General features: G+C 45.6%; 1 protein-coding gene across 6 annotated transcripts in view; it reads left to right on the top strand.

Moving 5' to 3' along the window:
* Hecw2 (HECT, C2 and WW domain containing E3 ubiquitin protein ligase 2) overlaps positions 1–26,370 on the top strand; it is a 307,191-nt gene that overhangs the window by 266,986 nt on the left and 13,835 nt on the right. For all 6 annotated transcript variants that reach the window (XM_041668108.1, XM_041668110.1, XM_041668109.1 and 3 more), the window contains 7 exons: positions 7,602–7,754; positions 9,654–9,752; positions 12,973–13,102; positions 14,280–14,426; positions 15,166–15,280; positions 17,754–17,839; positions 18,881–18,993. In XM_041668108.1, the coding sequence (XP_041524042.1) occupies positions 7,602–7,754; positions 9,654–9,752; positions 12,973–13,102; positions 14,280–14,426; positions 15,166–15,280; positions 17,754–17,839; positions 18,881–18,993 (843 nt within the window). The remainder of the gene's footprint in view (positions 1–7,601; positions 7,755–9,653; positions 9,753–12,972; positions 13,103–14,279; positions 14,427–15,165; positions 15,281–17,753; positions 17,840–18,880; positions 18,994–26,370) is intronic.

Genomic DNA, 26,370 nt, shown 5'->3' with positions numbered 1-26,370 from the left:
AGGGAAGTTTGTCAACAGCTCCAAACCACAGGGCCCAGGAGCCAACAGAGTCCCCAGTGATCAAAATGGGAATAATTTCAATTACAAAATGAATAAATATTAAAGGACTATTGAACTCTCATTCCAAGCCATTGGATATATGATCAAATGAGGAAACAGGTAGGAGAAAGGAGAATCTCTCCGAATAACTCAGGAGAATTTCACAAGAGTGACTTGGATAGTGACTGTTTCCCAAATAACGCAGGAAGGGTAAGGGGGCAGAGAAGCGAGTTGGTTTTGTTGAAGCCTGGCAAGCATTGTCTCAGCCGTCAGTCATGTTGACAGCGTGTTCATCACATGAGAACAACACTTAACCCAAACCCATAATCACAGTCCGTCTGCAGGAAAAACACGGGACAGTTCCCAGCTGAGGGACATGGTAAGAACCTCTCACCAGTCTTCTCGGAGATCATGGAGGACCCTGAACAAGCGGAAGAGCTTGCAAGATCGCTAGAGTCAAGAAGAGACTTGATTAAATGTAACGCTACCTCCTAGATGAAATTGCAGAAATAGCAGGGGGAAGTGAACGGAATCTGGATAAAGTCTGCGTTGTGTCCACAGTTACACATCCGCATTGGCTCGTGAATATGACGGTTGATGGCAGTCCCTGGGCCAGGCTTTGTGAAAGAGTTTATTTCCCCGGCAATGGAGCCGAGTCACAGATCTGCCGGCCCAGGTTACGAGGTCTGAGTAGGCTGAGAGACAGTGTGGCCTGAAGTGTGGAGAAAAGTTAAAACAGGGTCCGTTCCCTGCGCAACTACCCTCTTCACAGGCCTCAGGCTGAGGAAAAGCTTACCATCCGTGTAATCCAAAATTATCAAATAAGGCACACTGCTGAGGTCCAAGTGAACAGTTGATAGCTTCAGCTAGCTTGAGACACACAAACATGGCTCCAAGTTCCTGAAAAACAACTTAGGCAACTGTTGCCTCTGGGGCATTGTCTGTCAGCAGAGAGGATGATGGGAGCATACCAGACTAGTCGGTGATAGGTCTGGTGAAGCTAGAGGCCTTATCTAGAGTTCCCATCAGATGTATTGATGAGGAACGTTCTATACTGAGTAGAGATATTCATAAAGGCTATGCAAGAGCACTTAGCCCTGTCTTTTCTTATAATCCAAAGAAATTCTAAAATAATAGGTTTGACAAATGAGAGCATTGGGTCAGGATTTGGAGAGGTTTAACCAATGTTTCCTTTTTGAGTTTTCTGGTTGCCTTACTGTTAGAGGCTGATTTCCCTGGGATTATTTTTAGTAGAGGCCTCTGTCATCGGAGTTAATTTTTGAGAAGTCTAAATTAATACTAATACTGACATTCAAAGAGTATTATTTTGTGTCAACTTTATGCTAGCCGTGAGGGATCAATACTCTGCGGTTTTTGTGGATACTATCTCAGTGATATTTCTAATCTGACAACAGTCAGTCTGGCCTTGCCAAAGCATAAAGAATAGTGAATTTACTTTTAATAACAATGCATGTACCTGTCTTCCATAAAGGCATGGATTAGCCACTTCCCAGAAGCAATAGCTATGTCTCATGCTGTATGTTCACAGATAGCTGAAACACAATATATAGATTGTTCCAGAAGTAATGAATCTCTAGGATAATACAGATGCTATTTGACATTCAGTTTCAAAACCACAGACATCCTCCTCTGGCCTATAAATGTAGATGCATTCGAATAAAAATAAGTTTTTTTTTTTTTCCTGAAGCGATTCTTTGTGCTAGCCTTGGCTTTTTACACAATGTAGATAGGTTCTAAGCGCTGTCTCATGGTTTAGTCAGGCCAGAGCTGGGAGCTGTGTTCCAGGCACTGAATCTCTACCGAGCTCAGTATGGTTATGTTGTCTCAAAGTTAGGGCAGGGGAGGACCTCTGTGGCAGAATTACCAAAACCAGTCACCCTGCTCAAAGGTGAGGAGAAATGGTTTGTTGCCCATTTCTGAGGAGCTCTGGTCTGCCTGGGAGTTGCTTATGGGATGGACGAAAACAGTTCTTCCTTGGTGTATTGTTTTTGCTAATTTAAAGTCCTAGCAACCAAAGCTCACGTGGTATCAGAGTTCAGGGAGAACCTGATAAGGCATTCAGGCCATGACCTAAGTCCTAGTACTCCCAGCTAAAGAAATAATGTCCTAGACAGCTCTGATGCTGGCTCTATGATTGGGCCACCTCTTGTCTGCTCCTTGACAACTCTGTAAAGGGCACCTTTATTGAAGAAAGAATGAGTTCATTATGTACCACGTGCTGTCAAGATGACATCAGTCTTCAGTCTTGCAAGCCCCATGTAGACTAGGAAGGAGCATTTGCAAATGCTTTTCCTTTGGGGACCTGTGTGTAGTATCTTTCTGTATTCCCCTGGGATAAGGACATAAAAATAATCACGAGATGGGAATGACTTGAGATGGTTTTCTTGGCCCCTTACGGTTTACCAATGAACCAGTTGCCTTCATATATCACCAAACTGGGGTCTGAGCCGCCCAGCTATAGGCTGAACTCGCGGTTGCTGCTTGCTCTCTTCAAAGAGGGATCCACATCATTCGAATCATCCTAACCTGCCAAAGAAGATGGATGCTCTGTAGCCGCACCCTGGCTAGGTACCACCAAGTGTAACCTTTTCCTATGAGACTTCCGTCCTCTGCTCCAGTCCTTGTTTAGTGGCTCAAGAGCTGATGCTTCATTGTTCTCCATCTCTGTGGCTGAATCAGAAGGTACCCAGCCCACGTGCACCTGGACAAACTTTTGAGAAAAGAGAGTGTGACCTCCGGAGGCTACCATATTCTCTCTCAATTTTCAGTTTGTTCCCATCGGAGCGTTTTGGCTTGGATTATTTTTAGTTGAAACAGAAAGAACGGGAGAATAAAATGAACTATTTTAACACCTGTCAAATGCTGCTAATAACGCATGTGGTATGCCAGGCCAGCAGCGTGACGCTGGGAGAAATGCCTTGTCAGCAGGCAGGGCCCAGGACACCGTGGTCACCCCACTGACATCTCTGCTTACTCAGAAATGCCCTCCAATGCAGCTGTTATGTGGCTACACGCCCGTTGTCCGGAGTTTCTGTACTTCCTTGCCAAGCCTTTGGCTGTGGAACCAACCTAACTGGCAAAACAGGAATGTGGCAAATGATCCCCGAGGTATGAGTCACGTTAACTATTTATATGGAAGAGGTGTTGGAGGAGCTGCGTGCCCACATGCCCTGCTGGGACATGTTTCCTTGAGTTTGCTAGATGGCAAGAGCAATCGCAGCCCGCAGCGGACTCACCCCTAAATACGCAGTTCTACATTCGGAGTTACAACCAAATTGAAGTCGTAGGCTTCTCTTGCCTTTGGATTGACTCTATTCATGGCTCAAGAGTTAAGAAGAAAAAAAAAAAGGAAGATAAAAAGTAAAGTTTCCCAGTTAACCTGCATTTCCTACTGAGGAGCTGTCAGTTTTCTTCCCTTCCAGGTTTTGCTTTTCAACTTAACGCCTCAGAGAAAATGTGTTTGTCTTCAGCCGCAAGAGGAACTAATCAGTAAGGTCATTGTCGTCTTAACAAACTTCACCATGTTAGAAGATGTTACACCGTGACCGTCCCAAGCCAGCTTCCCTGTGTGGCGGTAGTTTTGGATTGAGTCGTCTCTTAGGGATTGACTCAGTTTGCTCCTGGCATTGAACTCATGTCCCACGGCCCCGGCCCCGTGGCAAACTGGCTTGCAGTTCTTCACACTGCCAAATGCCAAGCAACGATATAAGGGATGCTGATTTTCTTTGGGGAGCCTCAGGGAGCTGCAGTCGCAATTCGGCAAATGTGCGTTGAGCTCCTACAGAATATCATTCTGCAAGCATGAGTGTCTTAGTTAGGGTTACCATTTCTGTGAAGAAACACTGTAACCAAAACAACAACAAAACAAACAAGTTGGAGAGGAAAGGGTTTATCTGGCTTATGCTTCCACATCACTGTTCATCAGTACAGAAATCAAGACAGGAATTCAAACAGGACAGGAAGCTGGAGGCAGGAGCTGATGCAGAGGTTATAGAGGGGTGCTGTTTGCTGGCTTGCTCCCCAGCGCTTGCTCAGCCTGATTCCTTGTAGAGCCCAGAACCGCGAGCCCAGGGCTGACACAACCCACACCCACAATGGGCTGTGCCCGCTCCTCTCCATCGCTAATTAGGAAAATGCCCTACAGGCTTGCCTACAGCCGGATCTTTCGGAGGCATTTTCTTAATTGAGCTTCCCTCCTCTCAGATGACTTTAGCTTGGGGACAGATTGACGTAAAACTATCCAGCGCAAAGAGTGAGACACGCTCACCTGCGCCCAGTGAGGTCAAAGTCTCAACTTACGTACAGGGGAAGCAGACACACAGGGGTCATTAGAATGTACTCTGGTAAGTGCAGTATTATTGAAATGTTCGGAGTTAAGTCTTAGGGACCACCTCGTAATTTTTAATGGAAAATCCACAGTAGAGTCAAGTTTGCCTAGTACAGTCGTCTCAAAGAAAGCAGGCTCACTCTACCGCTGGTCTGTGACCCTAGTGTCCTGCAGGCCTCTACAAGGCGAAAAGCCCAGCAGAGGAGTGACCACAGCCAGTCAGTGTTTATGTCTCCTTGGAGAGTCTCCATAAAGATTTATAGTAAGCTAGATGTTTTAAGAATGCGTCTCCCTCCCCCTCCCCCCGTTTTTTGTGACGGCAGCAGTTGGCAAAACTTGTCCATAAAGAGACAGATGGTAAACATCTTTAGACTTTGCCCATTGTGCGTTCTCTGAGGCACGTACACCTCCACATCTTATCAGGGCACAGCTACAGGCAACCCGCACGTCAACGCGGTCGGGCGCATTTCAGTATAGCTTCGTTTACCAAACCTGGACTTCGGCAGTCCTGCCCTTAGGACATAGTTAGCCAAGCCCTGCTCTAGAAGCAATATTGTTTTAATCTTGATAGACAGTTAAAACGTACTGAAGGGGCAGGGCACGTAGAATAACCTTAAAGTTGAAATAAGGACACCTGTTTAGGGTTTAACAGCCAGCACGTCTTCACCGTGCTTCTCTGATCCAGCTCACCGGGTTTCTCTGGCCTCTTTCTTCTCTATTAAAAAAAAAAAAATGATGAAATTTAACAAAATGACTTCCTTGATGTCTTTGACAATGGATGTCCTAGCTCTGTTTCTGCTAGGATGAAAAGCCAGTTGGGGAGGAAATGATTGACTTCAGCCTATAAATTACAGCCTGTCGTGCAAGGAAACCAGGGCAGGAACACAAGGCAGGGGCTGAATCGGAAACCATAGCTTACTGGCTTGCTTCAAGTCTCCCGTTCAGCTCTCACACACTGCCTGGACCACCTGCCCGGAGGTGGCCTTGTGGCCTTAGTGGGCTTGGCTGTTCCACATCAATGAGCAGCTAAGAGAATACCACACAGACATGCCTGCAGGCCAATCTGAAGGAGGCACAGTTCTTCGGCTGAGGTGAAGGAAAAGACGTGACTTCCCCAGGTGGGGTAACGTCAACCTGCTTGAGCGAAAGAAAGCGTCCAGACTTCCTTAGCTCCTTCGCCACCCCTCAGGCTTGGGGTCGGTTCCAGGGGACCAGGAAATCCCCACCTGTGCAGTGAGAGAAGGCATCCAAATATGGCGTCCTGTCAGGAGTAGCTCCTTCAAGACCTAGATTAACACTTAGGCTGGAATGGGCATTTCAGTCTTTGTTGGGAGGCTGTGGGCAAAGAACATCCAAATGGAAGAAAGTAGCTGCTGCTGGCCTCCCTAGAGTATGTGACGTGATGGGAGCTGAGTTCTGGGTACCTGTGAGTAACCTCATTGAGGCCTGAAGATGGCCTTCCTAACCTAGGCTGGAGCCACAAGTTGACTTCATTATCAGCAGTTATAATGACAGGGCCACCATGCCTCTGTGGGAAGCCTGACTGGCCTGCAGAGTTGCCAGTACCTACCCATTCCCACTCAATAGGTTGCCAGCAGGTTCCTTGTGGGTATGAATCTAGGAGCATGAAGTCTTCACCCATGCGGTTCTGGTCAGTTTTAACTGGTGCTTATGCTTCCTCTAATGTATATTAGGAAAAATTTGAACCCGCACATGGAAATATAAATATTACATAAGACTGGAGTGAAAAAAGTCAGAGTTGATGTATTGAAAATAGACATGAAGTGAATAATGGCATCTACAGTCAGAGAAGACAAAAATGGGAAGTTCATATGTGAATAGTTGAAGTCCACACTGTGTAAATTCAGTTATACGATCACTACAGGAAGAGGTCATTTTTATTTTTGGTTACATTTTAATTTTTCCAAATCTTCTGCCTATAACAGGATTATTTTCTAGTTTATAAAATTCCATCACTGGAAAAGGGTCAGATGATTCCACTTTCATTAAAAAATGTAGTGGAGGCCAGGCACTCCTGGGGGAGGCAGAGACACTCCTGGAGAGACAGAGACACTCCTGGAGAGACAGAGAGACTCCTGGGGGAGACAGAGACACTCCTGGGAGAGGCAGAGACACTCCTGGGGGAGGTAGAGCGACACTCCTGGGGTCTTTGAGATTCACTGACCACTTATCATAACCTGTCTGGTGAGCTATAGGCCAGTGAGAGAGCCTGTCTCAAAAAGGTGGGTGTCACCTGAAGATTTGTCGCCTGGCCTCTGCACACACACACACACACACACACACACACACACACAGAGCAATAATACCCAAATAACAAGATCTGGGAAGACATAGAGGTGGTGGACAAGAGAAAGCAAACAAAAGTCTTGATTGGAGTTGCCGGCTCCCTATCTCACTCCCATTGCTAAATCTTTTTATCAAAAGGCTGATATATTTTATATTTTCCATTTGAAACTTAGCATATCAAGTTGCTTTCTACTTCCTGCTTCTCTTTGCTGCACCCTTCCCACGTGGGCATCCTTGGCCACTTGTCACTCCTCCCACCACGTCCCTCTGGCCCTGAAGCTGTTGCAAGTTAAATGGAGTTCCCAGTGTAGTCCGGGCGCTGGAGGTCCAGGCTGTCCAAGTACCGTACAAGTACCAAGTACAAGTTAGAAAACTCTCAGCACCTTCCTTTCCTTGCCTGTGATTCTCCGCGGTGTTTCATAATTTATACTTTCTACTTGTATCCTCTTATTCCGTGTTTTTTTCTCTGACATCCTTAAAAAAGACTTCTTTTTCTTCCCCCATTTAGAAGATTTCCAGAAATATCCGAGGCCTTCATTTGCTCTAAGCGGTGTAACTGCTTCTGTCTGTATGAACGAAACATTCCCATGACACTCCCTTCCCTGTGGCCTTGCTGTTTGTGTGTGTTTGTGTGTGTGTGTTTGTATAAGCAATGAGTGTATTGCATATTGTGTGCCTTGTCAAATGGGGTAGCTAAGGTTTTGGGTATGTGCTGTATAGATGATTAGTTATTTTGAGTCAAGAATACTGAGATCAGAGTTTTTTCATTTTTGTTTGCAGAGTCCTGATATGTAGACAGTCACTGTAATGAGTATTCTCTAGAAAGCTAAACACAGAAGAAAATATGCCCAACACCTAGAAAGAGTAGAAACTGATTATTCTTATGTAATTTTTTTTTTTTTTACAGGTTGGATTATAGCGGGCCTTCCAGAGAGTTTTTCTTCTTGGTATCCAGAGAACTCTTTAACCCCTATTATGGCTTATTTGAATATTCAGCCAATGACACATACACCGTACAAATAAGTCCCATGTCTGCTTTTGTAGACAATCACCATGAATGGTAAGGGTTTTGTTTCTGTGACAGTTATCCTCAGTTAATTTTCTGGCATGCTAAGCTCCCCCTCCCCCCTCCAAAAGAAGCCGCGTTTCTTTAGACGTTTCTCCCTCCTGGATAAAAATTACATTATCAGCTATATATCTCATTTGGTGTTTATTTTTGTTCTCAAACTAAATTACATAGACAGTCATCTCCCCCCACCCCAGCCAGTAATTGGTTCTATTGCATAAGGTCAACTTTAAGTGAGTTGAATAGAATTCAAAAGCTTTATAGCATTGGGGAAATATTACAGGTGATTCGTTTGTTAGCAAGACCCCAAGTCCGGTGGTTCTCGGCCTCCCTCATGCTGCGACCCCTAAACACAGTTCCTCGTGTTGTGGTGACCCCCAACTGTGAAATTATGTCTTTGATGCTTCATAACTGTAATTTTGCTATTGTTATGAATCATAATATAGATATCTGATATGCAACCCCCAAAGGGGTTGTGACCCACAGGTTGAGAATCACTGCCCAGGTCCCTATGGTAGAGGCCAAGCAATTTATCTAACAGCCTGGGCAGATCTGGCCTTGGGGGAGGGGAAGTGGATGTGCTGGGGCCCTGAAAAAGTGTGAGTGTGTGTGCATGTGTGAGAGAGAGAGAGAAAGAGAGAATGAATGTGAGCATGTGTGTGTGCGTCTGTGTGTGCACACGAGCAAGCACACGTACATGGAGAGTGGCCCCGGGGGAACTGCAGATCAAGAGCAGGAATAGGAAGTCCATGCAGCACCCGCTCACACACCAGCGTGTTCCAGCCTCTTCGAGTCTGGAAGCAGAGATTGCTTAATTTCTCTTAATTTATCACACTAAACCAAGGCAAACAATTTCAAGATTCCCATCTGGAGGTACTTATTCTGAAAAAATCCCAAATTACACTCTTTCCAAATGGCCTTACATCTTTTTCAAATCCCTGCATTTGTAGACTTTAAATATTTACATAACCCCTATTAACTTGTTGCTGGTCGCTTTTCACTGATAGTAACAAAGCAAGGACACAGTGGAAAAGGCTCTCTGAGTCACGAGGTTATTGACGGGTGAAAGGCATTGACTCTGAGGACTCGCTCCTCAAATTCATTTCTTGTTTAGTTACAAATTTGGAGGCCTCCTAACTCTGGCTGTAACAGCTCCGCTCACATGAGTGGAAATAAAGAGAGGCAAAAGCTGTTAGCTGCTGACCTCGAAAAGCCTTCCCTACTGAAATGACAGACGCGCAGTACTCTGGTAGGCATCAGGCTTGGAGGCGCTGGAAACCAAAAAACTTGTGATGGAGAAAATGACCGTGTGCCTCAGGCAGAAAACCCAGCCTTAACAGATCTGTATGATAAAGTTTCCAAGTCGATTCAGAAGAGCGTTCAATTTTGACATTTTGGAGAACGGGATGTCTCATAAGGAAAGCTCCTCCCCCCAAATGTCTGTATGAATGCTTCGTGGGTGATGGTATTTACCGTCAGGAGTGAGGCTTGAACCTCCTCAACCTGAATAAAGGCTTTTCCTCAAAAGGGAATGGCTCGTAGTTTGCATTAGAGAAATCAACTAATATCTATATGCATAAAATGAAGATGACATTTTCTCTTAATCTTTATCAGTATCTCTTGGGATGGTCTGGGGAAATGTTACTGAAAAGCTAAGGGGAATTCATACTGTCGAATGCGGGGTAACTTGGAGTAAGGGTAAGGTGTCCCTAAATACTAGAGGAACAGATCCCCCCGCCCCAAGTAAACCCTGGCCAATGAAGACACACTCTACAGTGCCCAGAACCTCTCTCGTAGAGCTGGCAGGCAGGTAATCTTGGACAGAGAGTTGAGATTCATTCTAGGAAGTAAACACAGAGTCGTGTTCAGCTGCCTCGTGTTTTTCCTTCCCAGGTTCCGGTTCAGTGGGAGGATCCTCGGCCTTGCGCTAATCCACCAGTATCTGTTGGACGCCTTCTTCACGCGACCCTTCTATAAGGCTCTTCTCAGAATGTAAGTGTATGTCTGTGCCTGCATAATCAGCCTCTAAAGCTCAAACGGGCTTTCCTGAAGAGGTTTCGTCGGGGACTCTGCTTATCTGCGCGCTATCCCAAATCGGTGGCTAAATGCATAGTGGTTTAGAGTTAAAAAAGCAAATACGGTTTCAAATGTGGCTGTTAGCTTCTGACCCTTTGTTTCTGATGACACACCACGTCTTGGTTTTGTTCGCCCCTGAATATTTGGTTCTCCTCTGTGGCAACACATGTTTCTTTAAAACACCCATACATCAAACACAGCACTGAGATTCTTGCGGCCTCGACGCCGATTATTAATAGAATGGTGTGGATTAGTCCCCGGTGACTCACAGCCTGTGCCCTTTGTGAAGTGTGCGTTGTTGTTTGCCGTGTGCACTTCCAACAGCTTGCCCGTGGTCACAAGTTCATTTTCTTTTGTTTAATTTCAGTTTTCCTTTTGGTTTCTCTGCTAGGCGTAGACAATGCCATACTTTTTTTTTTTTTTTTTTGTGACCTTCCTCTATCAAAACAGCAGTGTACGGGGCAAATGGTCTTTTTCTTTGTTTAGGTCCCAATGACAGATAGCAGTCATTGTACAACGTAGAGTAAAAGCGTCCACATATTCTGCCTGTAGTCACTGACGAGACCAAGCGAAAGGCAAGGGTTAGGGAGAGGAAGGCTTGTATAGATGCCAATTGCAAAGCACTGAAGTACGGAACTGTGGCTGGGAGCTCTCTGGCACATTCTTCCATCAAGCCCATGAGCCTCTTGTGAAGTGAAGAAGTCTTGACCTCAAATGAAAACCAACAGAGTGTTTCTCATGAGGCTTTGGCATGCTCAGTAGGAGGACTTTGCTCGTGGGCAACAAGGACCTGCGTCCCTGCTTTTCCCAGGCCCCTCTTGTCACCCCTACATCTCCTTGTCTTCTTTCATAGGTTTCCTGAAAGCCATACCCACCAGTTACATTTGCTCCTAAGTCATTCCGCCCACACGTGCTGTTCCGGCTTCTCTCTCTCTGTGAACACATGGTTGCTATTGATGAGTCCCTATCTTCTTCGATCGTTTTTGCTGCTTCTGATGCTAATATTTCAACTCTGGGAAAGCAGAGACGATCAGAAACTAAAAGTTCTCTCTTCCACCCTCAAAGTTATCCCTGGGTCTTTCCTACCCTGACGCTTGCGACAGTGTTCCTACACCTCTGTGGGCCTTTCTTGGGACTTGCCCTTCACCTTGGGGTTTCAGAAGCTTTCACCCCACGCCCAGCTTTCCTCTCTCTAGAGCTGCCAGAAGGAAATTCCTCCACTTGGCTTCTTCTCCTATGGACCACTGAATCTAACCCCGAGTCTTGCTCTCTTGAGTTACAGGCTCATGGGAACAGTCCTCTGAACAAGAAGTCCTGCTTCTTGGGTGCCTCAGGGGGACTCCAAATCTGCATAGTTAAAGAGGAACTCTTTGTGGGCGTCGAAGTGAAACTTCTTCTTATGTGTCCACCAGACGTTAATGGTCCACACGTTCTTGGTTATTCTGGTTAGACTTCGGAAGGGGATCCTAAGCAAGCAGAGCAGATAAAACAGTGTAGGTTTTCAAGTTGTGTTCTTGGTGATGCTGGGACAAAATGCTTGACCAGAGCAGCTTAAGAGACAGTTTGTTTTGCCTTACAGTTTGAGGAATGCCAGGCATCCTGGCAGGGCAGCTGGTAACATTTCATCCTCAGTTAGGAAGCAGAGAGAGTGTTCAATTCAGGTGCTTCTTCTTCTTCTTCTTCTTCTTCTTCTTCTTCTTCTTCTTCTTCTTCTTCTTCTTCCTCTTCTTCCTCTTCTTCCTCTTCTTCCTCTTCTTCCTCTCCTCCCCCTCTCCCTCCCCTCCTCCTCTTCTTTCTTCTTCTTCTTTCTCCTTCTCCTCTACCTCCTCCTCCTTCTCCTCTACCTCCTTCTCCTCCTCCTCTTTCTCTCTCTACCTTTTCCTCCTCCTCTTCTTCTTCTTTCTCCTACTCCTACTCCTTTCTGGAGCCCCAGCCCATAGAATGGTTGGTTCTGCCCACATTTGGATGGCATCTTCCACTACAATTACATTAATCTAGAAAATTCCCCACAGGCATATCCAGAGGCTATCTCCTTGGTGATGCTGCGCCCCGTCAGCTAACACTAGTGCCCTTCACGGCATCCTCCACCTTCTCTTTTCCCGACCCAGGGGTTATTTTCGAAGGACGCGTGGTGCTTTTCCCACTGAAATCACGTGACCTCAGAAATCTTCTCAAGTTCGTTTCACTGAAAATTGTTGATTGAATCAGGCAACATGGTTGAGATCTAAGAGCACCTTTAAGAGTTGGCTTGTGACGTGAATGTATTTGCTGTCCTTATTTTAGGTCATCCTCCTTTATTGTCAGTGTGTCTGTCTCCCCAACAAGATCACTTCCTTCCCAGAGCAACCGGTCCCCCAAGCAGTTATTAATATGTGTGGCACACATTCGATACCTAATAAATATCTAAAATAAACCAAACAAGACAGCCCTTGAAGTTGAGCTGGCTGAAGGACAGGAAATTTCAAAACAACTATAGCAAATCAGTTACTACCCCCTAACACCGGGGCATAGAACAGTAATCTAGCTCAAGCGACTCTTGTCGCCACAAAGAGAAAAAGCCCCGGTGGAGTGAAGGACAGGAAACTTGGTTGATTTTTTTTCCTCTGGCTTACTATTGTGATGGTGGCGGAATAAGAACCAGGAGAGAAAGGACGTTCGTTACAGTATCTAGTCTTGTAAGAAAGGCAAGTGAAGAACAAAGTTAAAATACAGAGAAATCAATAAGAGATTTCAAATGGGCGAGACAGTACGTTTTGATAGGATAGCACAGCAGAAGAGAATATTGGCGCACGTTTTCAGCCTGTGCCGGCTCCAGATCTGGCACTGGCTGCAGATGGCCGTGTATATGACAGCCATTCTTTGTGCCTCCTGGTTCTATTTTTGGGAGAAGAGATAGGTAAGTGGTTCCCATGGCGTTTTATATACCCAGGATTTAAAAATGTATGTCACAGTTCTGTCTCACTTCGGTAGCGTGACCACCACGCCCTGGGCTATTCCAGGTACCACCCCCTACTGAATGGGTTTTGTTCTTGTCACCGGGCCTCGGTTCCCAGATTCCCCACGTCTGCGTCTCGCGATTCTGGAGTTTGCCGCTAACTAACGAGGCCTGTGTGCCTGCTTCTGTTTGTCACCCTAGCCTGTGTGACCTGAGCGACCTGGAATATCTCGATGAGGAGTTCCACCAGAGCCTCCAATGGATGAAAGACAACGACATCCATGACATCCTGGACCTCACGTTCACTGTGAACGAAGAGGTGTTTGGACAGGTCTGTTACAGGCTAACGGGAGGTCGCTGGCTGGTGGAAAGCCAGCTCCATGGCTAAGATCAATGCCAGTCTCTTCTCTGTGGCTCATTGGGCGATTGAACCCAGGACTAAACAGTAGTAAGCTGGAGTGCAGAGATTATTCTAATGCCAACTACAGTTTAAGGTGTTCTCATTTATAGGTTATGAGAAGGATTTATATATTATAAATAATCTTCTTACTTCCAACTCAAATGGATATGGGATATGAGACTATCTAGAGATATCTAGAGATGGGATAATATATCTCACACAGAATACATTTGAATAGTCTCTGTTATCCCTGAGTTGGATATGAAATTATTTAATTTTAATATGAAATTAAGGTCCATTTATTTCCAACTCAATGGATATGAGATATGAGACTATCTAGAGATGTGAAAATATATCTCACACAGAATACATTTGAATAGTTCCTCCTATCCCTGAGTTGGATATGAAATTATTTAATTTTAATATAAAATTAAGATCCATTTAGATTGAAAAACTGTAATCAGTTGCTTTGAAACAGAATATTTTTGAAGAATGCCTGAAAACAGAGAGCATATTGGTTTTATTTTCAATTTGATGGCAGGGAAGACTAAGATTCCTATCAGGAGCCTTGTATTAGTTCTCCCTGGGCACTGGGACCAGGAGCTATGTATTAGTTCTTGCTGGGCATTGGGATTCACCTGGGTCCCCTGTAATCCATGTGCTTTGAAAACTGAGCTCTCAATTTAAGATTACTCAGGTATGTTTCTGTTTTCCTTAGGTCTATCTTTTACACTGGCTCAATAGGTATAGTTGATTCCAAACCTTAGATCAATGGTTCTCAACCTGTGGGTTGTAACCTTTTGGGAGTTGAATGACCCTTCCCCAGGGGCCCCCAAGACCATCTGCCTAGCAGATACTTGCATTATAATTCTTATGAAATAGCAATGAAATCATTTTATGCTGAGGGGGTCCCCCAATAACATGGAGAACTGTGTAATAGGGTCGCAGCAGCATCAGGAAGGTTGAGAAGCACGGCCCCAGATGCTTCTCCCTGCTGTGGGATGCACCTGAGGCGGAGAAGGGCTGGGTGCCTGGCCTCAGCTTGTTGGTAGCTGTTAACAATCCAGCGTGCTGCTTTCTGATCAGGTCTTCTCCTTCATAATGGCAGATTACTGAACGAGAGTTAAAACCAGGAGGCGCCAACATCCCGGTCACAGAGAAGAACAAGAAGGAGTACATCGAGAGGATGGTGAAGTGGAGGATCGAGAGGGGCGTGGTACAGCAGACGGAGAGCCTAGTCCGTGGTTTCTACGAGGTGAGGCAGCAGCGGCGGCAGACTCTGCGCTTCCACAGCTCGGCTGCCCGTCCCTTCTACCAGGCTCCCCATAGAGAATATGTTTCTCTTCTCTCTTGCCACATTTGCTCTTGTTCTTTAATTCAGAAAGTCACATATGTTCCCGTATGTCTCCAAAGTACACACGTGAAGTTATAAGTTTACCATGCATGTTAGAAGAGATCGCGGAAGTGAGTGGTACCCTGGTCTTAGGTGTACCATTTTAATGGCTTAATGACTACTGATAACTTGGAAGTTATGATTCTTACTCATGCGTAGATACGCACAATCAAATCTCCCACCTGATATGTGCAGTGATTGCGTGGACAGGCCAGAATTTATCATACATATTCCATGTAACTTTCTCTGTAAGACCACTAAATCTTTTTCAAAAGGAAAACGACAAACAACTAGATTACTCAGTGGTCAGTTGTGCGACAAAGTCCTCCTATTCTAGAACTCACTGGACACTTGCTTAGCTTCTGAGACCAGAGGAGACCTAGCAGGGTGTGTGGGATATGGTGATACAAGAATTCTCAAGGCTAATCCTACCGACTATCAACCAATCTGCACAGTAGGACAAGTTTAGCATACTAGTTCCGAGTATAACTAACCATTGTCCTCGCGAAACTCCCTGTGTCCTGCACTTCTGATGAGGCTTCCTGATGGCTGACGTGTCCCTAGGCTCCTAAGCCATGCCTGTGGCCTTTCTGTTTCGCAGGTGGTAGATGCCAGGCTAGTATCTGTCTTCGATGCGCGAGAGCTGGAGCTGGTCATCGCTGGCACCGCTGAAATAGACCTCAATGACTGGAGAAACAACACTGAATATAGAGGCGGTGAGGTTTGATTCGTGAATGTCTAGATTTAAGTTCCAGCGCGGGTCTGAGCACAGGGCAAAGGCATTTGCTTTAATCGCTGGTCTGCCGCTGTTTTCCGGGAGACCCTGGGCGAGGTGGGTCCCTTCTGTACCTACTGACTCCATTAGTCAAAACGGGGAAGGACTGTTTCCACCCCTCTGAGGATGTCATAACTCCTAATTGCCGGTGAGGAAATGTGATCATTAGACCTCCAATTAATTATCGGATGACGTCGTTAGTGAGGCACGAGGAGGCTCTAGCCAGCTGGTTCAACCCTACCTGACTGATCTACATTCTAAACCTCCAAGTGCCACACCCTTTGGGCTTCCTAACCCGCACAGGTGAGGAAGAACAGAGTTCCTTGAACTCTCTGTCAGTGAGAGCTCACAGTTAAAAACCCTAGCAGGAACAAGATAGGGGGTCTCTAAATTCGCACGCCCATCTGCAAGACCCTTCTCAGCTGGAGCTCGATTCTGACTGGAAAGGGAACTGCTGTGGGATCATTTTAAGTGGGGGCTCTTCGGAAGCGGCTCTCTGTAGATCAGCGTACAGCTCTGGCTAGTCATTTGGACCAGTGTGACCGGGTTTGTCCCTTATTAAAAAGCGGAAACCTAAGGGCAGCCCGGAGTTCTGTCGAATAATTTCCAATGAAGAAAGTATGCCTTCCTGGGGTGTGCGGTAGTGTTAGGGTTTTCTCGGAAAGGTCATGTTAAATTGGTGGTTCTACCAGTGCTCTTTCTGAAGTCAAACTGTGCAGCCGATTTTCCCTGGCTGGACCCATGTAGCATCCCTCTATGATCTTGGTTATTAAAGATGTCTTTGTTAGCTGTATTGGTTTTTTTTTCTAATTAAAATGTAATTTCTCTGATATCCCACCTAACTTAAATTTTGTGGTAAATATGATTTCCTCGTATCATGTTCCCAGGAGATTCTAATAGAATACAGCCATCAAATTAGTCACTTTTGTATTTACATAGTCTAAGATTTTTTTACTTGCTTCATGTGACTAAATCAAGGACCTACTTTAGTGGTAAATCTTCCAGAATGAGACCTTAGAAGAGACCAGAAAAAGGACAAGATACTGAGCTGCCATGGTTGCCCAGGGCAGCTAGCTAGTTGGCACTGCACAAAAAAAAAAGGAGTTAGGCTGTGGCTTAGCATCTGTTTCTGCAGCAGCTGTTTGTGGGCAACGTCACTCTCCTTTCAAGATAGACTTAGCACAAGCAGTGAAGGCTTAGCTCGCAAGGACAGGAAGCGTCAGAGCCCCAGAGCTAATGCACGCACCCATCAGTCTCACTAGCAAAGTCTTTCCAAAGACTGCACCCGATCGAATGCTGTTTACCCTCCACTGAGACTCTTTCTTCTCCAAGGGGAACAGGCACCCTTAATGAGAGTTCCTGGTACACTTTACAACCATGGGGCCTTGAGGATGCGTTCAGATGAAGGTTGATTTCTACTCACCTTCGTCTCTACTCACGTACAGCCCAGAATTAAATAAAGTAGCTTTCGTAAGACGTGACTACCACTTGATTTGAATCACTATTGGCTTGGGAATTCCTGTCAGCCTTCCCTTTGAGCTGGGCTATCCTTTGCTGAGAAGTTAGAACACCCATCAGCACCGCTTTCGCCCAGATCTGTGAGATAGTGTTGGCATTTTGTGTGAGAGAATATTGACATGTCCTACAAAAATATAAGGTGATTGTGACGTTTCGTTACATTCTTCTAAAGTATGAACCAAAAGTAAAATTGAGATCATTCATTGAAGAAATGAAAGGTCTCTTTCCTGTTTATTAATAAATAGTGCAAAAATCATTTGGTTTTATTTCTATTTTAATTCTTTTTGGTGTTGCTGGGGATTGAACTGAAAGCCCTGGCCTTCCTAAGCAAGTGCTTTGCCATTGAGCTTCATGCCCGGTCTCAATAATTTGGTTTTACTATGAACTATGAATAGGATGGATAGCTTTTAGGGATGCACGTGGAATTGAAATAGGCAGCTGCAAAAAGAGTGTCCATTCTTCGTAAAAATTGTGTGATTGATGTGTTTTTCTTTCACCAGGAAGTCCTGTGAGGGTCTGTTTTCTCTGTCATTAGATGCCCCCTAGCTTAGTCTAGTGCTTGGCGTAATGGTATTTGGAAGTTATTTCTTATAGTAATAACTAAAAGAGTTAAGCATTTCTCGTCATAGCAATTGTATTTTTCAGAAATGATGGAGCTGAAATCACTTACTTGTCTTTCTTCTCACTGCTAAATGAAAGTAGAAGTCCGTTGGGTTCGTGTGTGCTGTCTTGTTCAACTCTGGATTCCCATATGATCTCATTGATAAAGTTGCTCTCTATCTTGCATTATAAACAGCATTTAATTTGTGTGTAGGGCATTATGGGCCTTTGTCATGCTTCTTGGTAGTTTAAGATGGGAAAGTCAAAGTAACATGCGCTTTCGTGGTGGATTCTAGGGTACCATGACAATCACATCGTAATTCGGTGGTTCTGGGCTGCGGTAGAACGATTCAACAATGAACAGCGACTAAGGTTGTTACAGGTAAGAGGCCACCGATTCATCAGTTTTTAACACAATTACATGTTGTTGGAAGACAGATCTTTTTGAACTCCAGTGCACGCTTAAAATCTCATAAAGGGCAACGGCCAGATGTCGGTGAAGAAATTACTTCTGGCAAAGATATACTGTCACACGCTGAGGTTGTTTGTGTATCCCTCATAGATACAAACCTTGTTTCTCTGGCAATGACATTTTCATACCCTTCTGACGGTGGGTCCACCGACTGCATCAGCAGCCAGGTCAAAGCCCTTCTTGAGGGTCGTGTGGAGCCGATTCTGGTCTGGGGAAACTCAGGATTGACATATGCCCCCAGGACAGTCGGGGCCTTGTGGTGACAGCCAGTGGCCTTCTGCAGTCGGCATGCTTCTTAGAAAAAGAGTTGATGTTCAGTACTGTAAGGAAAACCCCATTTGTTGATACAGACCTTTCCCCCCTCACTTGACTTTCCATAGCCTACAGAACGAGGGCATTTTAGGGAACACGTCATTGTGTTCTGTGGCGTCTAGAAAAGCTCCCATCCGGGGAAATGCTGGTAAGAAGCCACTAAAGTACTAGATCCAAGGAAGCCTCTGGACCCTAAGGCACAGCCTTACATGTTGGCTCGTATGTGCCTTTGGATTAAGGACTGGAACTCAGATTTGCGGCCCACAGAATTCCTAAAAGTCTTGCGGAATTGATGACAGGCTGATGCTAAGCAAGTTTAGGTGAATTGGTAGACCCATGGCGTTCATCTGTCATGGGACATGTGCCTGGCTTAAACATCCGAGCGGGTCAACTGCACAGAATGCTTTATCTTCTATCAATGCTTTGCACCTCACTCCCAGGTATAATTGACTTCCCTTTCTCCGTGTGGCTGAGTGATTGTCAGACTGAGTTTTGGTTCTCCCCATGCTGAGGAAACTTTGACTTCTGAAGCTCCCTGCTTGTGCCTCCTACTCGGGAGTGCGACGCAGCCATCATGGAGCTCCGATCCTTACTGAGGTTTCTGACTTCGCCTCTCTCCTCTGTTTCTGTGACTGACAGTTCGTTACAGGTACCTCTAGCATACCCTATGAAGGATTCGCTTCTCTCCGAGGGAGTAATGGCCCAAGAAGGTTCTGTGTAGAGAAATGGGGAAAAATCACCGCACTTCCCAGGTAAGGTAGAAAATGACCTTCTTTTCCTCCCAATACAGCGCAAGGAAACCTCAGCTTAATCTATATTTTATAGTATATTCATATATATATATATATTTAAATATATTCCTATTTATATGAATGAATGAATGAATGAATGAATGAATATACGTGTGTATGGATCAATTGCCGTTTTATGTGAAGACTTGAAAACTGGAAAGCTTGAAAGATGAAATTCTTTAGTGGGGAAAGACAAGAGACCCCGTGTAATGTACACGCATCCGTGTATCAAAGTATAAAACACAGCAAAGGCAGACTATTTACTAGCTTTAGTTAGGCACTGTCTGTCCGAGTTGGGGTTTCTATTGCTGTGATGAAAGACCGTGACCACTAGCTAGCTTTTCTTTAAGTTTGGTTCATTGGGTATGCAATTTTTTAAGGCTATTTTTTATCATGGAAAGTTTTTCTTTCTCCTTCAACTATGGCAGACACTTTTGCTAGGTCTGTTTTAGCTGGCCATGGCTGTCTTGCAGGACTCGGAGCACAATGTTTCTGGTTTTCAACACTGATAACACCAACAGACATGCTCTCGTGGATGGAGGAAAGTGCGGGAGGCCACAACCATAGACAGAGAATGATAGGCAGGCAAGGAATGCTGAAAGTGGCAGAAACTGTCTTCCCCAGGGAAGAGCTCACCAGTTATTGTCCAATACCAGATGGTCAGCCTTGACCACATGCCTACAAATAGCATCATATAGACGGTGCAGGTTGTATTCATGTGTTTAGGAATACACACACACACACACACACACACACACACACTTATAGGCAAAGAGGCCATAAATTTGAAAGAGCAAAGAAGGGGACATGGCAGATTTGAAGGGAAAAACGGGAAAGGCGACAGAATGTGATTATATTATAATCTCAAAAAATACTTAAAAATGAATAAAAAGCAAACATCAACAAAACCATCATGACCAAAAGCAAATTTCAGAGGAAAGGATTTATTTCACCTTACAACTTATAGGCCATTACCCAAGGGGATCCAGGGCAGGAACTCAAGGCAGGAACTGATGGAGAGGCCATGGAGGGGAGCCACTTACGGGCTTGCTTCCCACGGCTCATTCGTCCTGCTTTCTTATAGCACCCAGGAAACACCAACCCAGGTGTGGCACCACCACAGTGAGTTGCACCCTTCCACGTCAATCATCGATTACAAAAAAATGTGCCAGAGTCTTGCCCACAGGCAATGTGGTAGGGCATTTCCTCAAGTGACATCTAAAACGACTCTAGCTTCTGTCACCTTGGTATAAGCTAGCGGGTCCAAAGCTCTAGCGTGAAGGGTGTGTTATAAACGGTTGAGCAGGACTTCCCTAGAAACACCGCTGTGGGTGGAGAGGAGTCCGTCTCGTGGGTACGCTCTTCCTCTCTGGTATGTGGTCTCTGTGCTGTCATTCCTTTTGAATGCCCTGCAGCTGGTTCTCCACGCTGCCATGCACCTGGTTGCGGTGGAACGGCATTGTGTGGCTAGCAATCAGTACACAGGGCTGGCAGATAGTGCTTGGGCAGAAAGGCATTTAGGAGGTTAAATGGCGACAACTCGGGCTTGCCTAAATGCCTCGTGTACCTATGTGTATCACAAACCGTACGTGGTCATCCTGCAGCCCAGACTTAGTATCTTGTCAATTTGATACCCTAAATTGGATGGCTGTGACTTTCAGCACTTAAAGAACTTGTTTGTTTTATTCCATGTGCCTCGTGCTTGGGTAGCGAGGCTCCCCACCTCCCCGTAATGCATATTTGTCTCTTAAGAACAGATTTCTTCTATCTTGATAAGGTTTTCCACTTTCTGAGAAACTTAAGGATTAGCCTAGGAAACACAGGAAGCTTCAGATCAACTGTGTGCCACATGGCTATTGAATCTTTTCCGGCGAAGCCACTAAGGTTGATGAAATAATGTCTGTTATAATAGCTGTTCACACTTAACCCCTGGAACCTGTTGAGCAGAGAAAGAGAGTTCCTTACCACCCTCTTTCTCATTTGCCTCATACTGAGGGCTCGCTGAAGTCTTTTGCATAAGACACACTGTTCATTGGCCCTGCGTTTTCTGCTGGCCACCGCTATGGCTGTTGCTGCCATGTCTGTCACCACCATCTGCAATTAGGCAGTGACACATTTAGGCATGCAGAAGGTGGTAAGTTAGAACTCCCGGGTCCAGTTCTGCTTTGTCACCAACAAACTCTGGGGGCCTCGGAGCCACTGCTTTCTGCGTTGCAGGGCCCAGTTGGCTTGTCTATAGACATCAGGAGGGGGTGGCGTGTTGGTTCAACTGAGAGGTAACGCACAGACGGTTGCTGTAGAGTCTTGGGGGTTGTCTGGCATGTCTACTTCCCCCTGGTAGTTCCAGAAAGTTCTCACGCTGACTCATTGTAGATGGAGTTGTTCCTCAGAGAATGGAAATGCACGCTTGGATAACAGCTATGGTCATTCTTCCTCTCTTCCTGGGCAGCACCTGGTTCGACCCTGATTATAACCTGGCATAAATCAAAGGTGTGATTATCCATCTCTGCAGAGCAGAAATGACAATGCCTGGCTCAGAGATTAGTTCTAACACTTGAGCGAGATAATGTGTTGGAAGGTCCTTAGGGAATGTATGCTTTCTTGTTTCTTTTTAAGCCTTTAATCCTTAACCTCTGTAGGTACTGTATTACTCAGATGAAATTCTCTCCCCCTCCCTTCCCTCCCTCCCGTCTCTTTTACACACACACACACACCGAGTTCAGACAAAATCATAATACAAACAACCTCAGCGTGTGACAGTATATCTTTGCCAGAAGTAATTTCTTCACCGACATCTGGCCATTGCCCTTTATGAGATTTTAAGCGTGCACTGGAGTTCAAAAAGATCTGTCACGTCAGTTCCAACCTAAAGACGTTATTTTATATTACTGAGTCTAGTAATCTTAAGACCAAAATATATGCGCTCAAGTCATTTTCCTGCCACTTCCTGGTAGATGTGAGTCACAGAGCTGGGGAGCTGGTCTGTCTCAAGTCGGTCAGCTCTAGCGTGTTCTTTTCCCTCCAAGAGGCTCTGTCTGTGTCTAGGGTTTCAGTTGTGACACTGTGCGTATATACTAGATACATCGGGTGGAGGGCCTCCTTACTAAAAGTAAATGTATTCTTAAGTCCCCTGCTACAAGTTTGGCAATCTTCGCGTGACAGTCTGTTATAACCTGCAGAGCTGGAAGGGTGTGAAGGGTGACAGCCAGCTGTCCTTGCAAGCCAGAGTGATGACAGAGAGCCTCTTGGCCTTTCCAGACAGGCAATTCAGTCTTTTGGCCTTCTAAGCAAGCAAGGGGTTGACCCTTCTTCTTTGATTTCCTAGTCTCATTTTGTGGTAGCCCTGACCACGACGTGCCCCGAGACATGTATTAAAGTATGTATAGTAACCCCTGAAGTCAGAACAAGTGGCATCCATGACTTTCCCAGCTCCTCTACGGTAATAAAGTAACCGGCGATTTAGCGGATAAATAATCATAGAGACTTGATGGTGTCTCCGTGGAGACCAGCAGCCTGAGCACATTACTGCACTTCCTCTGCTTTGTGGTCGGTGGCTGGACTAGCTTTGCATTTGCATCTCTGTAGAAGCCTCCCTGCCCCCCGGAGCTCTGACGGATTTTATGAGTAAAGAGTAAACCCACTTTATGGCATTTCCTCTTGACAGTGCAAAACAAAACAAAACAAAAAAAAGTACTGTTCCCATGCCAGCCTGCAGGGTACAGGGCCCTTCTCTCCCCGATCTGGATAAGAGCTCCCAAGTTTATCTGAGGTTTCTGCCAATGGAGTTGAAGAAGAAGAGTTAGAAACTGCAGTCCGGGTACAAGGGGTGGCGTTTGACAAAGGAGAAAGTGTTAATTTGGGAAATTAGTTGTATCAAGAGACTATTGAAAATAAAATGTCCACCCAAAAGTTAGGAAATGGAATGCAAGTGCTCACTCGAAATAGGGGTCTCTCAGGGAAACTGCTTTACGCACTAGACTAGGGCTGGTATTTTGCGATCTGTGAGCTCAGGCTGACCTTGAATTTGTGACCTTTTGCCCTTGTCTCACTGCTCTCACCGTTCTGGCCTGGCACCAGAGGTACACATAGTGCCATGCAATGAAACAGACCTGGAAAAACACAATGCGCGCTCTCTCTCTCTTCCCCTCTCTCCCTTTCTCTCTCTCTCTCCTCTCCCTCTCTTTCTCCCCCCTCCCTCCTTCTCTCTCCCCTCCCTCTCTCTCTTCCCCTCCCCCTCCTTTTCTTCCCCTTTCTTTCCCCCCTCTCTCCCCTTCTCTTTTCCTCTCTCTCCCTCTCTTTCCCCCTTTCTCTCCCTCTCTTTTTGTATCTTTCTCCCCCTTTCCATCTCTCTCTCTCCCTCCCCCCCCCAATGAGAACCATCTTCCCCCTGTAAAATCCTATTTGTTATTCTTATCATAAAAAGAAAACTTTTTGCAGATGTGCCAAGGAAGATATTTAAGTTTTAGGGTACACAACACATGTCAGTCAACAGTCCAGCAGCGAGAGAAGTCCTCTCAGCGGTATGGAGAATCTGATCCCGTCGTCCTTCAGATTCTCACACGCATGCATGCATGAGGACAAAACTTGCTCTGCAGAGCATGTCTGCAAGCTGCTTTTGGGGCATTGCACCATTAATTATAAACCTCTTTCCATGTATTTAAATATCGCTCCACGATGTCATCAATAATGCAGTTTCTCCTCCTCCAGTGGAAGAGCGTTGTTGACAGTCAAGGTGAGCTTCCAGCGAGCAAATAGGCTGACAGCAGAGGAGTCCCATGATAAACTGCTCCTTTGCTCAATTACAAACATTAACCAGACAAGGATGCGCCCTGGAAATACCCTTTGGGGCCACTTCTTTTGAAGCGTCCAGCTGCTGGCGTCTGGGGTGGCTGTGAGGTTCTCATAGTTGAGTCTCTAATCCAGCGTCCCTCTTGGACACCTCTCCACACCGCCCTCCTACTCAGTTCTGTAAAGCAGCGATAACGAACGATTCTGCCATTTAATCAACTTCTCAACATATATATGTAAATATGAAAGACCTTTTGGCTCGGTCTCTGGGAGGTAGACCGGGAAGCCAGGCCGGTGGTGCCTACCTGTGATTCCGGAAAACCAGAGTCCAGAAGAGTTCAGAGTCCAGAGGGTTCGGTAAAAGCTAAAGCACTGAAAGAATCTGCTGATTTCTGATGCAGCGTTTCCATTGCTACCTGAGGTAGGGGATGACGTAATCCGGGCGAACCTGACCAGCAGGCCTTGGGGCTGTCTCCTAAAGCGTTCTTTAAGTGTATTGGTGGGCAGTAGACAACGCAGCTGATAAAGAGTAAGTCATTTCTTTCCTTCTGCTCCAAGAGCACAAACTTGGCTCATCTCTTATCAACCGCTTACTCCATGACACGCTCACCTCTCACCCGGATCGCTGCGGCAGGGAGCCAGCCAGACTCCTCCGGTCCCATCTACCCTGACATTTGTTCATCCTGCTTCTTAAGAGATTTGTTCATCTCTTTCCCTGGCTTACCTCCTTCAGTTGTCTAAAGAAAATTCAGACTCCTTCCGAAGTACTGGAGGGCGGGAGACCTGATCAGGCATTCAGCTCCGGCTTCAGCCCATCCGTGCCTCTGCAGCTGGCCTCCTGGCTAGTCTTCAAGGCCCTGTGTGGGGCCTGCTGGCCAGCACTCCTTTCTGTTGGCGTTTTCTCATCCCTGAGAATTGGGCTAGGCTGTGACCCCATCAGAAAGGCCCCTCTGACATCTTCACTCGATGGTCCCTGCACTGCACTCTGGCAAAATGTGTTTCTGTCAGAAGACTTACCCTAACCCACTGATCAAGTTTAGTGGTTAGTGTATTTATTCCCTTTCCCCTTCAGGAATATAACCCTATGAGGACAAGGACCTTGTGTGAATTTAACATGGCCTTGACGTTAGCGTTGAGCTGAGCGCCTGACACCCACGGCTTGTTGTTAGTGGGATGTTTTTTTTTTGTTTTGTTTTGTTTCTGATTTTTGAGACAGGGTTTCTCTGTAGCTTTGGAGACTGTCCTGGAACTATTTCTTGTAGACCAGGCTGGTCTCGAACTCACAGAGATCTGCCTGCCTCTGCCTCCCAAGTGCTGGAATTAAAGGCATACGCCACCACCGCTTGTCCGTGGGATAGTTTTTAACTTGACTTTATACGCATCTGAAAAGCCAAGGGCTGCTGCTGGCACTCACATTATAAAGCTGTAAAATCGAAATGAGACTATACACGCAACGTGAAGGCTAACACCGCAGCCAGTAGGTGCAGGCAAAGATGGAACTTGCTTGGAATGCATAGTTCGAGGCATTTCTTCTGCTAGTAGTCTGCAGGACAGGAGTTCCCCCTGCAGCAGCGTTTGCACACTGTGCTCATAGATCAGGTATCTCCACTAAGGTGACCTCAGAGACACTGGGATAAGACTGAGCTCACAGATCTCATTCTTCACTGCTTACTGAGCAAGTACTTATGTGATGAATAAATTGATCTCTGTTCGTGTGGCCTTAAAACAGGAAGAAAAAATGGTAGTCTAATGCTAAATTAATTAATGCAAATTAGCATTTTTGTACACCAAATAATATGAAAAAGAGATTGTTGGAGTAATAAATACCACAGCTCTCCTCCCCATTAGTTCATATTTAGTGAACACCTGATAGGGTGTTCAACAGATTAAATAGATAAAATTATTACCTAGTGTTAGCAAGAATTTCTATTCTAAATTTCCCGGCCCAAGCAGATATTATATTAATAAGGATACTAGAGAAATTATTATCATTTTTAAAAAATTAAGAATATTAAGAAATGGCAAGTTATACCCTAATTTGTGCTAATGATGCTACCTAAGCTAAGAAAACTGACCCTGGGTATCTTTACTGAATCCCGTCACGCTGGGTGACTGGTAATTTTGGATTTCTCATGCTGATTACAGCCATGGTTCATCTTCGGTCCTTATCTAGCTCCTCTGTTCTCTGCCTTGTTTAATGGCACCTCTGCCACCCAATTGCACACCCAACCAGTGTTCCCTCTCATCCCTGAAATAAATGAAAAAGGCTTTTGCATGCACATACCTGCATCCCTCTGGACCATCCTCTCTTTCTGGCCTGGTCTAGCTTTGACCCTGGTTGGTTCCTTGCCCTTCTCTGGTTTCCTGGCAACACCATGCTTTCTCTCCCAGGCTTCCAGCCCATCTGTTGGAAAACATCCTTCGTGTTGATCCAGAAAAGCCCTGCACGCCTACAAAGTCTTCCAGCCTTGGCATAGGCAGGATCCGCCACAAAACCTTGCCCAACGTGGCTGGACAGACTTATAACTCATTGTATTATCACTGTATGCT

Source organism: Microtus oregoni, unplaced genomic scaffold (assembly GCF_018167655.1).
Source record: "Microtus oregoni isolate MIOR12 unplaced genomic scaffold, Mior012 000018F_ref0000195, whole genome shotgun sequence".
Lineage (NCBI taxonomy): Eukaryota > Metazoa > Chordata > Mammalia > Rodentia > Cricetidae > Microtus > Microtus oregoni.
This window is presented reverse-complemented; position numbering and strand designations above follow the sequence as displayed.